At 48.7% G+C, this 15,955-nt stretch overlaps 7 protein-coding genes across 7 annotated transcripts; 2 read left to right on the top strand and 5 right to left on the bottom strand.

Annotated features, from left to right (window-relative positions):
- Positions 1-546: 546 nt before the first annotated feature.
- FMAN_01669 (uncharacterized protein) lies at positions 547-1,437 on the top strand (the record flags this gene model as incomplete). Its single annotated transcript, XM_041821567.1, has 1 exon — positions 547-1,437. The coding sequence occupies one exon, from the start codon at positions 547-549 to the stop codon at positions 1,435-1,437; it is 891 nt and encodes a 296-aa protein (XP_041677012.1).
- A 657-nt stretch (positions 1,438-2,094) lies between these two features.
- Positions 2,095-4,497, bottom strand: FMAN_01668 (uncharacterized protein; the record flags this gene model as incomplete). Its single annotated transcript, XM_041821556.1, has 8 exons — positions 2,095-2,453; positions 2,502-2,821; positions 2,871-3,183; positions 3,235-3,711; positions 3,758-3,839; positions 3,892-4,261; positions 4,315-4,385; positions 4,435-4,497. The coding sequence occupies 8 exons, from the start codon at positions 4,495-4,497 to the stop codon at positions 2,095-2,097; spliced, it is 2,055 nt and encodes a 684-aa protein (XP_041677011.1).
- Positions 4,498-6,458: 1,961 nt separating this feature from the next.
- Positions 6,459-7,034, top strand: FMAN_01667 (uncharacterized protein; the record flags this gene model as incomplete). The annotated part of the gene is made up of 1 exon (XM_041821545.1): positions 6,459-7,034. One exon carries the CDS (start codon positions 6,459-6,461, stop codon positions 7,032-7,034), a length of 576 nt encoding a protein of 191 aa, XP_041677010.1.
- A 333-nt stretch (positions 7,035-7,367) lies between these two features.
- FMAN_01666 (uncharacterized protein) lies at positions 7,368-8,393 on the bottom strand (the record flags this gene model as incomplete). Its single annotated transcript, XM_041821534.1, has 2 exons — positions 7,368-8,006; positions 8,070-8,393. The coding sequence occupies 2 exons, from the start codon at positions 8,391-8,393 to the stop codon at positions 7,368-7,370; spliced, it is 963 nt and encodes a 320-aa protein (XP_041677009.1).
- A 3,178-nt stretch (positions 8,394-11,571) lies between these two features.
- Positions 11,572-12,710, bottom strand: FMAN_01665 (uncharacterized protein; the record flags this gene model as incomplete). Its single annotated transcript, XM_041821523.1, has 2 exons — positions 11,572-12,467; positions 12,521-12,710. The coding sequence occupies 2 exons, from the start codon at positions 12,708-12,710 to the stop codon at positions 11,572-11,574; spliced, it is 1,086 nt and encodes a 361-aa protein (XP_041677008.1).
- Positions 12,711-13,152: 442 nt separating this feature from the next.
- Positions 13,153-14,051, bottom strand: FMAN_01664 (putative 3-hydroxyacyl-CoA dehydrogenase; the record flags this gene model as incomplete). The annotated part of the gene is made up of 3 exons (XM_041821512.1): positions 13,153-13,647; positions 13,706-13,961; positions 14,014-14,051. The coding sequence occupies 3 exons, from the start codon at positions 14,049-14,051 to the stop codon at positions 13,153-13,155; spliced, it is 789 nt and encodes a 262-aa protein (XP_041677007.1).
- A 484-nt stretch (positions 14,052-14,535) lies between these two features.
- On the bottom strand, positions 14,536-15,938 carry FMAN_01663 (putative homocitrate synthase, mitochondrial precursor; the record flags this gene model as incomplete). Its single annotated transcript, XM_041821501.1, has 4 exons — positions 14,536-15,112; positions 15,170-15,318; positions 15,370-15,716; positions 15,767-15,938. 4 exons carry the CDS (start codon positions 15,936-15,938, stop codon positions 14,536-14,538), a joined length of 1,245 nt encoding a protein of 414 aa, XP_041677006.1.
- Between the last annotated feature and the right edge of the window lie 17 nt (positions 15,939-15,955).

Below are 15,955 nucleotides of genomic sequence, written 5' to 3'. Positions count from 1 at the left end.
ACCTATTTGAAATAGGTAATTCTGCTTATACGCCTGCTGATGTGTAAGTTGCCGGCTTAGACTATGCTGGCTGTGCATACGCTTCTTATACGCTCAATTACAGATATCAATCAGTGGTTGTTAGTGAGAGGCCATCTCGGCTATATTTGTGGATTTCATTATTGCCGTTAGGTATCTATTCTTCGATACATGCGCCCTATGCACTCAGGACGTGGCATGTAACTAATGCCTGCAAAACCCCTTCACACGTGCTAACAAGGATAACTGCCGTTATTATGCCACGCTTGTACATACATAAACAATTCCTAGGATATCAAATGCAATAAAAACACGATAAGATAAAGATGCTATTCGGTCAATTAACTTTCGGAAGTCACCGTCCGTTGAACTGCGGAGCTTAAACTCTCGTCTCGTCTTCCCCGCCGACTCGGCCGACCTCGGTTCCCCAGTCGGACATAGCATAGTTTATACTTACACTGACTATATATCATCCCTAAAACCCTCTATAAACTATTCAATTAATTAAACGCACTCAATATCTTCGATATGACTTCTTCAAACTTTGCTCAACGCATTCCTCCCGACTCTTGGGACTCACACATGCACATTGTCGACGTGGAGAACTACACCCTTGATGCTTCAGCCAAATACCGTCCCACATCTCATAGTCTGGACCAAGCTCTCGCCTTCGAAACCAGCGTTGGACTTCGAAACATAGTCCTGGTTCAGCCATCTATCTATGGCCTTGACAACTCGTGTCTGCTCGATGGTCTGCGTGCCCTTGGTGCTGACCGTGGACGAGGCGTTGTTGCCATTGACCCTCAGGTTGTTAAGGAAGAGGAATTGCGTTCTTGGCATGAACTGGGTGTCCGTGGAGTGAGACTCAATATCCTCTCGAATGAACTTACGATTGATGCGGCCGAGCTGGAGCGACAACTGATGCTTTACGCCAATGCCGTGAGACCCTTGGGATGGGTTGTTCAGGTCTATGTTCCAATGGATATGGTCACTCTCCTTGAACACATCATTCCGAAGCTCAATGTCAAGTTCTGCATAGACCATCTTGGACAACCACCCCTGAACAAATACGCAGGCGCAGACCCATACGACATACCAGGCTTCTCATCCCTCATCAACTTGCTCAAAAACGGCCAGACATATGTCAAGCTGTCGGCCGCGTACCGGATGAGCACGCTCCCGGACTACAGCGATTTGGATCCCATCGCTAAGGAGGTCATTCGAGTCGCTGGAAAGACTCGTGTTGTTTTTGCAACTGACTGGCCTCACACAAGGTTTGAGGGGTTGGATGTCAAGCCCTGGATGGAGAGGGTGCTGAGCTGGTGCAGCGATGATGAGCATCTCAAAGAGCGGCTGTTTAGAGGAAATGCTGAAGATTTATGGGATGTTCAGAGGCCATCGGGGAAGGCAGATCAGTGATTAAAATCAATTATGGCTGGGTAAGGGGTAATCTCATCCATGCTGTTCAAAGCTGATTTCGTTCTTTCTGCAACGGACATGTGTACTTGTTAATATTTTCTTTTATGTATTTATATCATATCTGCCTATTATTCATCTGTCGATCAGTCTGCCGTTGCATTGCAATACCTGAAACGAAGAACGATTTCTAAAATGACCACAAGTCCAAGGGCCGTTCTACACAGACCACGAGATTACAAAGGCAATCAGGCCACAAATCCATGTTCCAGCATGAAGTTTATGGGTGAAAGTGTAACTTCTGTAATATCTTCTCCGGGAAGCGCCGAGCAGTGTTCGGCGCGTGGACCTTGAGGGCTCGGGAGATGCGGGTATATAACGGTAAATCGGCTTCGATATCCCGGTATAAGAGCTCACAGTCAAGACCATCAATACATGGTAAGCTTCTTCTGTCGACGAGCTCTTGCTATTGGATGAACCAAGATCCGTGATTCCTTGAGTGCTTGATACCCGGTCGGGAAGTTGATATTTTCTTGTCCACTTGAGTTTCCGGGTAACGAATTCGCATCAGTTCCCTGGCTTTTAGACATCCCGCTGTCATTGACGTTGATCAAACCAGTTTTAGTATTTTCCAGAGTGCTGCTACCACAGCACCCTTGATCATCCAAAATTCTGAGGATTGTTTCCTGACTCGTAGATAGCGCCCACCCGTACACTCAGTGGTTCAAATGAAGACAAAGCCTCGAAAACTCCTCGGTCAACCGCCATCGCATTCGGATTCATATTGTCAGCCCACGGCGTCTGGAACAGCTGCTCCGGCTCATAAGGGGATTGCTGCGCAGGTATCTCAAATGAAGCCGGGTAAACGGTCTCGGTAATCGGTATATCTGTAGGCATCGGAACATCTTGCATAGGTTGAGGCATAGGCGGAGGAGGCTGTTGTTGGGGTGTACTAAATCCTGGATCGAGTCCAAGATTCGCCATCTCTCGGGTGATTAAATCCAAAGCACTCGAGATGACTGTACGGTGTGTTAGAGCCTGCACAGATATTGACCTGAGCTACTTACCTGGGTTGACAGTCTTGGCCTGATGTAAGGCTCGTACGCAGAAGCTCAGCTTGCGAACTGCTTGTTGGTCCTCCGGCGTAGCTTGAACCTGCAAAAGGAAAATTGTGGCCGCGATATATACGCTGTATGAGAGTGATAGAACGCAGTGGCTGATGGTAAATGTTCTGCAGAAAAGATCGAAAATGGCTATAATAGATGTCGCAGATGTGACACATTCCACGAGATGGTTTTGCATCGGATGAGGGCCTTCATCCTCTGGGTATACCTGCCAGGTGAGCATCGGCCTGAACAGGAGGATTCTGAACGTATGGTACAAGGCACTTAGCCAGGTTAGCTAGCGCTTTTTAGAAATAAGAAACTGGGACTCACTTCATGGTGACAATGTGTGACGGGGGTGCCAGCTCAGGCATGGCGGAGAGCTCGATCTTGAGATGAGGAGGGAGTTGTTCCCACCATAGTCTCATGGCAGGGTCTTGCGTCTGTAGACACTCTTGCATCTCTGCCTCAGTATTCTCCAGTAATGGATCATACATGTGAATGAGAATCTCATTGAAGATGACCGATAACCGGCAAGCACTCATGAAACAGGAGGTTGAGTGAGCTGTCGCAGGAGGATACTTCCAATCTGATCCGTGAGGAGAGTCGAAGGGGACCCAGAGCTCATTCTCAGCTGAGTCGTCCACTAGAAACTATGAGTAATTTGCTTTCTGAATAGTTCCACAGCTAGACTTACTGATAATTTGGGGCGGGGACACCTGTGTATGTTGCAGTGAAGGCGAACGACCGAGGTATAGGCTGATAATCTTATCCCAGAAATAGCAACTCCAGTAAAGTCGATGACGAATCTCGACCTCTTCATCAGTCAAATGGACAGATCCTGGATACCTTTGTCCATCAACACAAATGCCCAAATGATCAATGAGGCGGAACGCTATGCCACTATAAATCCAGGCCTGTGTCGTGTTGCCGTGACCACATTCTCCTGCGCTAAGAAGTAGGAGTGTCTGAACAGTTGGGATAGTACAAACACCTCTACTCAGTTCATCGAAAAGCATGCTTCGGGCGTGTTTTGCAAAGACAGCTCCTCCATCATAAGACTGATCCAGCAGCTGTTTGGTGGAGGGATCGCTTTTACCCCAGCGGATGGAATGTGAGAGCATAGCATTCAGAAGAGTGTGAGAATAGTACGGCCCCATAGATTGCATGTCACCTGTGAGTGTTAGTTACTGTTTACATGATGTCAAGGTGAAGCATACGAGTGAACGCAGGCCTGTAGATGAAGTTAAAAAGAGGCTGGATCCAGCACCAATGCACGTTCAGAAGGTATTGAAAGGGTTCCTTTATGGTGTAAGTCGAGACTCATGAGACTGTGGATTAGATGAAAACCTACTGGGATATCAGACAGGTTTTCCATCGCTCGCTGATGCCATGCATTGTTGACCAATCGCTCTCTCCTATGAGCATCTGAATCAATGGATGATATCGAGTCTGGCTTATGCTTGTGAGGGTCACTGGGAAGATTGAAGAGACTAGTCGGTCCATGGTAAGTAATGCCACCCTTGTCATCGATCTTGAGACCCATGAAGCTCCTCGTCATTGCATGCTCGTCAGGATGGCGATTCGAGTCATGGCCGTTCCAGACGCCAGGACTCGAATGGTTTGAGGCGGCCACTGAGGGAGGAGATTTGATAGCAGCGAGTTGGTCTTCCAATTCTTTGATGCGCTCCTCGAGGCGTTGGGTGTAAGACAGAGTCGGGTTTCTATGACACGTGAGCAATTGCTCAGAAAATAATGAGGCCGAGGTGAGTCCCACAGTTTGTAAATACAGTCATCGCTTCTAGCAGCACAGCGATTGCAAATCGGTTGCTCGCCGCCACATTTGACCTAAAGGGCATCAGTACAGGTTTATGGGCGAAATAGCGATTGTGTTGACCTTGCGTCTACGGCACGGCTCACAAGAGAAAGCGCTCTTCTTCGTGGCTTTGACCGACGACATGATGTGCCACAAAGCCTGGTGAGTTTCTCGTCCAGTCCAGGTCAGCCCAGGTCAGTGCCGGTATTGTAATTAAATCGGCAAGAGTCGTCAGAAGCAGAGAGTGAGCCCCGCGTTGGACATTGAAACCCCACCTAGAACTTGGGCCGGGTCTGTCCGATGAATGAAGCTGTAGATTACTACGCCGAGGGACAGTATAAAGACAGCGAAGGTGGTTTTCTCCTTTAGGGGTAAAAAAACAAGGCACAGTAGATAAAAGCCCGACTAGGACGAGAATTCTCCGCCTTGTGACTGTTTCGAGTCAAAGGTAAAGTAAAGGTAAAATACACGGAGCCGATGCTGCGTTGGGCCGGGGCAAGACTGTCGGGAGGCCCCAGCTCGGAGGGACAAGTGGGGGCGGGTTCTAGGCCTGTCAGGCCTGACCAGACTCTGTGTAAGAGAGGTCAGGTCCTCTAATCAATTGATGCGATGTGTTGAATTGTATTGAATGGTCCTGTAGACAGTCAAATGTAAAAGGCAAGGATTGATCAGGCATATCCCATTGGAAGCCTCAGGACCAACTACAAGATGATCACGTGGGTCATGTGCTCTTTGGGATGGCTGTTCCAAGAGAAGGCGCAGCCAACGGTATAGGACAGTATAGGTAGCGTTGGATGTGCTGTAACTTGGGCCTCTTCAGTCGTCATAGCCTGGAAGATCGACAGTTTCTGGGACGAATTTGTTCTTATTCGCAACTATATTGCCAAGATTTACTAATGGAACTCGAGTTCTCTTAGATATATATATTATATGCTTTTGATTTCATTTTCGTACATCAAGCTAAATGACATACGAGGCGAAACCGGAACCGGAACAGGAACACTTTACATATGGAGCTCCGCAGCCATTCCCGGATACCGAGGAACTGGCTACGGCATCTGATAAAATATTATCTCGGTATATATGGAGCACTCAATACCTTGTTGATTATCTCGTTACCTATACATTAAATTCCTTTTCAATCACCAATTAACATCTCATTCAATGCTGCTTCATCTACGTCAAGTATCCTTTTCTCCAGGCCATAATTGTCAACCTCGGTCGAACGGACCCGATAATATCCACTTTGCGGCCGAAGAGAAGCATCGATGCCCGGTGCAGTGGATGCTCTACTTACAACCAGATCTGATGGTTCCAAAAGTATAGAGTCAGTTCGAGCCTAACATGGTGTTACGTCACAAAGAACCGTGCCCGCCCTCTGATGAATATATATCACCTGATTACTCTCTCATGTCACAGTCCAATATTGTTACATCGACTACAATATCCCTCCAGACACGGGACAACTGCTCCTTTTTATCCCGTCTTCTAACTGTCATACCTGCAGTTATTGTTGCACCTGCATCTTCTTCTCAGCCGATATGTTGCCTCTCACTAACACAACCTCTGTGTATGTCCTGGTCGCCAAGCACTGCATGTGATCTTTTACATGAGCATCGATGCATGCATTTGCGAAACTGTCACATCCCATAAGTTGATCGATAAATTTTACAGCATTGAGCCAAGCACTCGAGAACAATCTCTGTGCATCATAGAACTGACTCTTCTGGTCTTGACTTGGTAATCTATTGGATGCTTGTGTAAGTGGGACTTGCATGCGCTTGATGTGTCTCTTGTAGCTGAGAGGCTGTCAACGGTCAAGCTCTTTTCTCCCAACTCCCAGTGTACTTACCTATAGTTTAAAATTGCCGAAACTAGTAGCATAATGTCAATATTGAACTGCAAAGATCAGAATGATTCACATGGAATGATTGTCACCAACGGCTCTTGTTGCCGTGCTATTTCCATATCTGCAACAAGGATCATCCATCGAGCGGCACAGCGGGGCACAGTGATCAGTGATCAGCGCTCACTTTACTTTACTTTGCCCCTGCGTCAACTTCAAAACCAACAACATCTCATCTCAGCTTCATCGCAATATCACAATGTCGACCGAAAGATCTCTCTTCAAGACCGTTGTCTATGGCCTATGGTCGTACCAATTTGGCTTCCTCTTGTTCGCAGAAACATACCAGCTTCTCGTGCACTCACTGTCCTTCCGTCTCCTTTTCCTGCTTCTCCCCTTCACGTTTGAGCTGTTTCTCCTTTTCACCACAGCTTCTCGCATACCTATTCTGGCCCCATGGACCAAACGTTTCCACCGGTTCTTCTATGAAACGAGAGACTGGGCTATGGTCCTTCCAGTCTTGAGTATCCTCTGGATCTTTGGCATTTTGATGGTTGCCGGCCTGGTCTTCACAGACCTCATTGGTTCGGGTTACGGACCCATCAACAAAACTCTCGTATTCATACAATCATACCTTGGGTTTGTGGTTTATATAGTATACATCGGGGGTGTTATAACCTTTATCCCACTGCCGTTTTGGACAGCTTTTGTTGGTTTCCAGGCTTGTATGCGGGTGAAGAACCTTGGGAGTCCCGAGGAGGAAGAGGCGATAGGATTGACGGCCAAGGACGACGACGACCAGTGGAACGACTTTCAAGATAATCGGGGCAACTGAGCTGCACTATATTTAGCAAGCCAAGATGTCTTATTGAAACTGTATGTACTCCGAAACCCATGCTAAAAAGTCCTCGTTCAATCATGCATCCTCCTCGTATGCTCAAATTTCCCCTCCATTCCTTTCCCAACAACACCCATTAGAAATTCATCGTCGTGCTACATACACTGATACGATGTAGTAGTGAATGGTTCAACACATAGATCCAGCCTTGTGTCAGAGCCCGCTGTACCATGACAGAATGTAACGGAACTCGTAATCTTGTACTGCTCACACGGTCATACAGCCAGTGCTGGACATGTGGTTTGAGCAGCCCCGATCGCCGGGAACAACTTAGGCATGGCTCATCTGACCATCAATGACGCTATCATTTCGTGGGGCAGCACCATGGTCCTTGGGCTCAAGAGTGTCGGTCTGGGAGTGAGCGATGGGCTCCTTCTCGTGATGGTCAAAGAAGTGATGCTTGCTACCCCTCTCCAAATCGTCATCATCCTGACCAGGGTTGGCGGTCTGATACTCGAGCACCTTAAAGATCTTGTAGCAGCCGAAGGCCAGGAAAGAGCCCATGAAGGGACCAAGGTAGTAGATCCAATCATACCCATGGAAACCAGCGACAACCGAAGGGCCAAAGGATCGAGCAGGGTTGATGGATGTGCCAGTCCAGTTTGTCAGGCAGATGTGAGCGATGAAGACAGAGATACCAATGCCGATGGGGGCCAGATGTGTGCTGCGGTGCTTCTCAACGGCAAGGAAGTAAACAGTCAAGACAAGTTGGGCAGTGAGGAACATCTCCATGAACACACCCTGAGCAATGCTTGTACCATTGCCGAGAGCATTTGTGACGAGGAGGGGTCCGGGGAGGAGACCGTCGGTGACTCCCGCAGCGGCGATAGCGGCAACGAGTTGTGTAGGGATAATAGCAAGGGCATGAAGAGGTGGTACAGCACCGACGAGGACCAGACCGAGGGTCACCTAGAGAAGAAAAAAGAATGAGCATGTGAGTCGATCAGACAAGTCGGTGCGAGTGTCACTTACAGCCGGGTTGAACATGCCACCGCTGACACGATAGAAGATCCACACATTGACGGCGAGAGCAGTACCGAAAGAAGCAGCAATGTACATCAATGAAAAGGGCTCCAAGGGGGCAGTAGAATTGGTAGGGTTGTTGGTAACAAGGGCAGTCTGGGCACCGATGAAGGAGAGAAGAAGAAACATGAAGGTTCCGCAGAATTCGCCGAGGACGATGACGATGGCGTTTCTTACACGGTTGGGGATGGGACTGCCTGCTCTGCGATCCGCTACGGCTTCCTCAGTAGGCAAGCCAGACATCCCCGTGTCGGCACGAGTGAATTGAACCATTGTGACTTGATTTTAGTGGTTTGTGACGGTGCGTGTATGATAGGAAAGGGAGAGGAGTAGGACGCTCAGGAATGGTGAGGTAGGTAAGAAAAGATGGCAACTGGGTACTAAGGGACCTGACAAAAGAGAGTGTCTTCGATGGCGTACTCGGGGATTTTATATCGAGGAGAGCAAGAAAGAGCAGGAGGGAAGGGCATAACCTCCCGAGCAATGATATCTTCAATCGAACCACACCTCAGACCAAACGGTGCAAGTGGCGTCGTCCCTGAGTGTAGTAGCCGCATCTGCATCTCAGCTCTCATCGGGGGTGGGCATCACATCGGCAGGGTAGGTACCTAAGGTAGGGTACGACATGGAATGGAGTCTGGCTCTGATATTGATACTCCCGAGAGAGGAGAGGAGAGGTGTAACTCGGGTTACGCTACGGGGATAGCCTTTCTTTGTGATTGCTTGTCCTTCACGGACAAGGTTCCTGGGGGGTTTATCTGAACGAGGGCCTTTTGTTCATGTCTGTCTGCCCAACATGATGCTGTCTACTATAGGATATAGTTACAGTGGCTTTGAGAAACCAAGCATATAAGCATCATGTTGATCATCCAAGCACACTATTTGCTTACCACAGTATCAAGTCAACTGCTGTTCTCTGGGTGATGATGTTTACAGGTCAGCACACACAAGGCACATCGACTTTAGTCGGAGATGGCGTTTTGTTTTTTTTCAAGGCGTACCCGCATACATGAAAAGAGAGAAAAAGGCGACTATTGCCGCTCCCTCAGCTGGTGAGTCGTGACGATGGAAGATTGAGACGAGACATCCGAAAACTAGATCACTAAGGGTAAAGCGCAAAGGTACTGAAGCTGAAAGCTCTCATGACGTGTGGAGAAGGTTCAAGTTTTCTCGTGTAAGTTGGACCATTTGCACCAGAGGGAGAATGTCGCTGACGGGTCCGTCTCGGGCAAGCAGAGCTTGGAAGGGCTAGTTCCAGAGGGGGAGAGGAAAGTTTCATCTGTCTCTTCAGCTCGCTTCAGTTGATCTCACTCGCTTATCCCCGCATGTGAAAATTACCTACCTATCTCATTAACCAAAGGAGCAGTCCGAAGACATGCACATCCGCATCCACAGTCACCACAGTATGAGAAAGAGTATGAGCATGAGTGAACCAGGATCATCCATGCCTGTCAACGGCGGCAAGTACCATTTAGATTCAACGGGCGGGCGTGCTCTAGTTACCAGGTACCATCGAGTCATCGACGAAGCTCCCCTTCTTGTGCCGTTTGGCTTTGGCTCTCTTCAACGGTCATCTGCTTTGCTTCAAGAGATGTAGCGTCTATGACACCATGGTCCGTTGAAGCTAGAGCAGCATCTTTCATGACGTTGAGGGCTTTGAGCTTGTAGCCTAACTTCAGTTGTGTCTCTGCAAAATTAACTTCGAACCATCTAAGCGACGTCACTCTCTGCAATTATTTTTATCAACTCTATTGGCTGGGTCTATTCCGCTTTCTTGCATCGGAATGAAATGTCCTTGAGACTCGACTCAGAGAGGCCGACTCAGCGAAAAAGGCTAGAGACAATAACAATAATAAAAGGGTCCAGAGAATCGGGTTTCCAAAAGAGTCCTCTGTTTGCGACATGCGGATTCAATCACAATCCCCATCAGACAAGGGCTCAATAGTCCAACGAGACGAGCTTACAGAGCCTAGACCCTTGACCCTTGTAGAGATCATGATGCAACTGTCCCGTTTAGAGACAAGGGGGGTATGCGCGGGGAACAATAGGATAGGATACTCGGACCCCGTTATCTGACAGAGATCGAAGAGAGACCAAAGAGAGGAGAGGAGACATGTATCAATCCATATCCAGTCTTTCCAGCTGCTCCTCAGCAAGCCATGAACCGAGTCTGCTCCACCATAAGCGGCCAAAACACCAGCACCATAGCCACGAGACTCCAGAAACAGCATCCCTGCCCTAAAATCCTAGTGCAAATCTGCAACTCCAAGGGATACTATTACCACTAGATCCACGATAGTCCCTGAAGCGAACGATATAATCCATCGCTCCGTGCCGTCCCCGAACCGTCACGCCATTAAACGAGGCCAGCATGGCGACTAACATCAATAATCCAAGACTCGAAAAAAGCCATGTTCCTGAAGAGGCTTGAATCACATCTGTCTTATGCTGAGATCACCTTTTCTAGGCTTAGTTTAATCGTATAAGAGCGAGAATAGCTAAGCTTAGAAGGTCACGTTTTCGATTTCGAGGCTTCAATGTCTCAAATGCAGCCAGAAAGGGACGCGCCGCCGTTCCCGATACCAGCTGAAGCTCCTAAGGCTGATATTAACAAGACACGCCTCCTCAGCGCCTTTAGCGGTGAGATATGTAATCTGGCGGTTATTCTGCCTCAACTGGTAATGTCGAGTGCATTGTGGAAATTCGGCATTTGATCAGGCATGGTCGAGAACCGCCTTGCGATGCTGTAGGATGAATGTAGATTAGGGCTGCGAAAGAGGTCTGCTGAACCTAAACATGGCGGCAAAGACTATCAATCATTCGTTGATCATATCACGGAGCAAATAGTTGCTAGGACTGTGTGATAGTCGTTTCGACCCAAAATATCAACAACAATACCAATCGTCATTGGATATACAGAAGTCGAGGTCCGAAACATTGCAGATCCTCACCTGTGAACATAATACTCTAACACATCACCTCTGCATGTATATGAATCAAGACATGCATTCCAGCCTGAAGGAACGGGGATGTGTCGAGTAAATCCACGAGGGAACTCATGGGGCCATGATCTACAGCCATGGACATGTAAGTCATTTGATCCACGACTATCACCGTGGGTCCAAGGCTCCAATTCGGTGTGAATTCAACGAAAGAGACATTTCATACGCATATCAAAATATCCGGGGCCGTCGTATCATCAGGGATACAACGGGTAGGCCCGTCCCAAACGCGCCGATCATCAACTGCAGTCTCATGCATATCAAAGGATTCGTTCCCATTGTTTCGACTATAGGGCCTATCAGGATGAACTGTCAAGGTCATGGATGTATGCAGTCGTGCTTGTTTGTTCAGATTTGCTTTTGCCTCTGCCGTTGAGATGAAACTCGGCTCTGCACATAAGCATCTTCCAGAAGCCTTGTCCTTGTCTTTTCTCTTTCGCCGATCATACCTAGGTGAATACGTTGTGTAACGGCTCGTTGGCAGCCCATCGCTCAATGTTCTCAACCTGTTGCTCATACCACGACTTGATGGTGTCCTCCTCGCAATAGCCCATGTGAGGGGTGACCAGAACTTGACTTGATCCATCACGACCCCAGTTCTTGTTGCGCCACTCACTGTCGGCGGGGAGAGGTTCCGGCTCAAAGACATCGACAGCTGCGCCCCTGATACGGCCGGCCTTGAGATGATCAAGAAGATCTCTCTCCACGACGAGGGGTCCGCGAGAGGTATTGACAAACAAGGCTGTTGGCTTCATCTTTGCCAAGTCCTCTTTGTTGACTATGCCGCGTGTCCTATCAGACAGGACAAGGTGGACAGACACCACGTCGGCAGTTCTGAAGAACTCATCTCGGCTTACCACTTTGAACGTCTTCTCACCCTCCCCATCCTCAACAGGAAGACCAGCTTCCCTGGCCTTCTCGTCTGCCGCCTCCTGTGTGAGATTGCTACTCCACGCGATAATCTTCATACCCAATGCGACGTTAAGAATCCTCGCGACTGCGCTTCCCAATCTCCCGAGGCCGAGGACACCCAAAGTTTTTCCTGAGAGATCAGTCGCGAGACCGGTTTGCCACAGTCCCTCCTTGACAGCGGCGTCATCCCTGGCGATGCCTCGAGCGAGCGAGAGGATGAGAGTAACGCAGTGTTGAGTGGTGCTGCCCGTGCCAGCGAGCACTGGCTTGCCGCTACGGGGCTTATCAACTGTTCCGGCAACTGGGATCCCTCGTTCTTTGAGGGCATCTAGGTCCAGGGATCTGTTGCGAAATGCTGTGGTGAGGAGAAGCTTCAGAGAAGGGAGTTGCTCAATCAACTCTCGAGGGAAGGGTGTGCGCTCCCTCATCGTGCCTAGGTCGATCAGCCGCTTATTCTCGGACCTTCTAACAAGACTTGATACTTACAGATAACATCGAAGGGCTTGAATCTCTCAACTAGAGCATCCTTGTTCGATTGTGAGCTGTCTTGGTGGTTGTAAGGCAGCAACGTATCCTTGATAGACACGACTTCATACTTGGATGGGTCGAGTTTCTTGAAGAAGGGGTCAGCAACCCCTTGGTAGTCGTCCAAAATTGCCACTTTGGTAGGAGCCATTGTTGGAGCTGCAATAGATTTCGTGATTGATAGAGCTGTCGCTGTGTTGGCGTATGAGTTAAATGGAGAGGTAAGCAGTGTAAGTAGTCGAATTATAGACACTGTACCAGGCCCGTTGCTTCTGAGCAAGGGATATCGGGTCAATTCTTTAGAGCAGCCGCTATTAATTCTCTTTCTAGATGTTATTCGTGAAGGTATTCTAGAGTTTTAAACGGAAGGTTGTGACGTTGATTACGAATGTCGCGAGGTGGCTAAGTTCTCTGCCGGATGCCGATCCGATCTCGCAATAGCTCCCCCGGATGCTGTTCTCGGCAGAGCAAGGCCAAGCTTCAGTGTCTAGTGAAGAAAATGAATTACATGATCATTCAAATTACCAATCTATTATTATGCTTCAAATCTGACAAATCCAACGACTCTCGATAATCCGAGATGAAAATCTATCTTACATCTTGCTGGGCATTCTCATAGCACCATCCAGTCTAATAACAACACCGTTCAACATGACATTCTCAATTCCCTGTCGCGCCAATTGCGCAAACTCCTTGGGCTGACCAGCTCTCTTGGGAAATTCCATCGCGCCCTCAAGACTCTTCTTGACCTTCTCGGGCATCACGCTCGTCATTCGGCTGTCGAACAGACTGGGCGCAATAGTCACGACTCGGATGCCGTATCGAGCAAGATCTCGTGCCATAGGAAGTGTCATGGCCGTCACGGCGCCTTTACTGGCAGAATAAGAGACTTGACCCTTTTGTCCATCGAAGGCTGCTGATGAAGCGACCATGATGACAACACCTCGTTCGCCGTCAGATCCCTCGGGCTCTACCTTTGCAAGGTGCTCAAGGGTCTGACGTACGAGGTCGATTGTGCCGCGGAGGTTGACATTGATAACAAAGTCAAAGTCATCAAGGCTGAAGGCAGCACCATTGCGGTCGAGCATCTAGTTATTCAGTCAGTTACGGTCTCACACACCCAATCACAAATTTGAAGAGTCTTACCGTCGCAGGAGTTGATACACCAGCAGCAGCAATCACACCTCCAAGAGGCTTCCCTGTCTCGTTGGCCCATTGTGCAGCACCTTGGACAGCCTTGGTCACGCTCTCTGTCTCCAGCACATTGCATTCAAATAATTTGCCCGATGAACCCAATTTCTTGACTAATTCTTGACCGTTCTCTTCATTCATGTCGAGAATGGCCACATTACCGCCATTGGCGCATATATCTTCAACACATGCCTGGCCCAGACCAGAAGCCCTACATCAAGTCAGCGACATGTGAAAGGGTGTTTTGATGTGACTCTACCTACCCTCCGGAGATGACAAACGTTCGGCCTTGAATCTTCATGATGGCTATCGAATGTACGAAATGTAAAAAGGTATGAAAAGAACGGGGAATGAGCTTGTATCAAATTAACCTGGGGATGTCATTCATTCTCGGCGATTTAAGCACACGTGGGGAATCTGGGGGTGGCTGACCCGAACATGCCTCGGCAACTCGTCACCTTTGATGGGTCCTCATAAGTCATGATATGCTTGCGATTACCTACAGTGCAAGTGAGACTATTGAAGCGTATCGAACTTTTGACATCATAATCAAAATAATGGCAGGTTCCGAACGGTTCGGCATCAATTTTTAGTTTGTACCCAATTGTTCTGGCAACATGATGGTGCAGGGTAACTTGAATACACGACGGCAGCATTATCTTAAACGGATTTTTCAATTCACTATATGAGTACTACTTGATACTCTTCACTAAAAGCTTAGCAGTAGAAAGGTAAGTTGAGCCATCTAGCTCTAGCCTTGCGAGGCGATCTCCGACTTGTTACATTCAGAGATATGCTGCAAGTGAAGCGTTGTTCCAGGGGATCTCGATGCGGACGGCTTCAGCGACAAGCTGTTCGAGAGCAGGAATCTTCTCAAGCTTGTACTTGGCCAGAACAGAGTCATGGCCCATCTGAAGCATGCACTGAAAGAGCTTGGAAAGGGAAGTAATTCCATTCCTCTCTCCAATGCCCAAGACAGTGGTGTCAATATGAGTGGCCCCAGCCTCAATCGCAGTGTAGGCGTTGGCGACAGCACATCCAGTGTCATTGTGGAAGTGAGTCTCGATGTCGCATCCGACCATCTGCTTGAGCGTGGAGATCTTTTCATAAACCTCACGAGGAGTAGCGCCGCCAACGGTGTCGGCAATTCCCACGCGGTGGGCGCCGAGACGGTCCATGAGCGAGTAGAGCTTCAGAATCTCGCTGAAGTCGGAGCGAAAAGAGTCCTCGCCGGAGAATCGGACTTCGATGCCGTGGGCTTGGGTGAATTCGATGACCTCCTTCGCCTTGGCGGCGATCCAGTCGAGATCCTTTCCGTGGGAATGCGTCATGAGCTGAGTGGAAGTACCGATGCACATGTTGCTGTGGTGAAAATGTTAGTTGAATGTGAGAATTACATGAGATGCTGAATTGACTTACATTCCATCGACACCGGTCTCAACTGCAATTCTGGCATCGTCCATGTTGCATCGAATATGGCAAAGAACCTTGGCCTTGAGACCCAGCTTGCAGATAGCCGCGCAGTCCAACTTGGACTGAGGAGAAGCAGCAGGCGAGGTCACTTCGATCTGGGATATGTGTTAGTTGAGATCTATTGTCTGCTTGTTCAACAAACTCACGTATTCAACACCGACGGCATCCAACGCTCGAGCAATCTTGAGCTTGGTCTCGGTGTCGTAATCGCCATAGATGAACTGCTCGCCCTCACGCAGAGTAGTGTCGATGATGCTCCAGTTGGACATGCTGCCCAGGGATCGGATCGAAGTTCCTCCAAAGCTGGGTCCATCGCTAATGGAGCCGGAGCTGTCCGCAAGGGAGCTCTCATCGTCTGATTCATCGTAGGTAGTAGTAGTAGTAGTAGTAGTAGTAGTAGTAGTAGTAGTAGTAGTAGTAGTAGTAGTTTGGTTCAAGTCGCTGACACCAACATCCGTTACGGAGGCTTCCATGACGAGGCCTCCATCGTTTCCTATGAAGCATTAGCTGGGAACCAACATTGTCTATCACGTAGAGTCTTACCAGTCTCTCCACCCGAGACTCGGACAACCCCATCTCCATCGCCAATTGCATGGACAACATGGTTATCCACGCAATTCGCTCCGCAGCTATTGTCGCCGCCGTTGCTACTGGCGGCACCTTGGCCCATGGTGTGGCTGGTATGGTGGGAGATGGGGTTATTGGCGGACTGCATTGTGTCTGCTTTAGCAT

This window comes from Fusarium mangiferae, assembly GCF_900044065.1.
Source record: "Fusarium mangiferae strain MRC7560 genome assembly, contig: FMAN_scaffold001, whole genome shotgun sequence".
Lineage (NCBI taxonomy): Eukaryota > Fungi > Ascomycota > Sordariomycetes > Hypocreales > Nectriaceae > Fusarium > Fusarium mangiferae.
The sequence above is the reverse complement of the archived record's forward strand: the minus strand, read 5'-3'. Positions and strand labels throughout refer to the sequence as shown.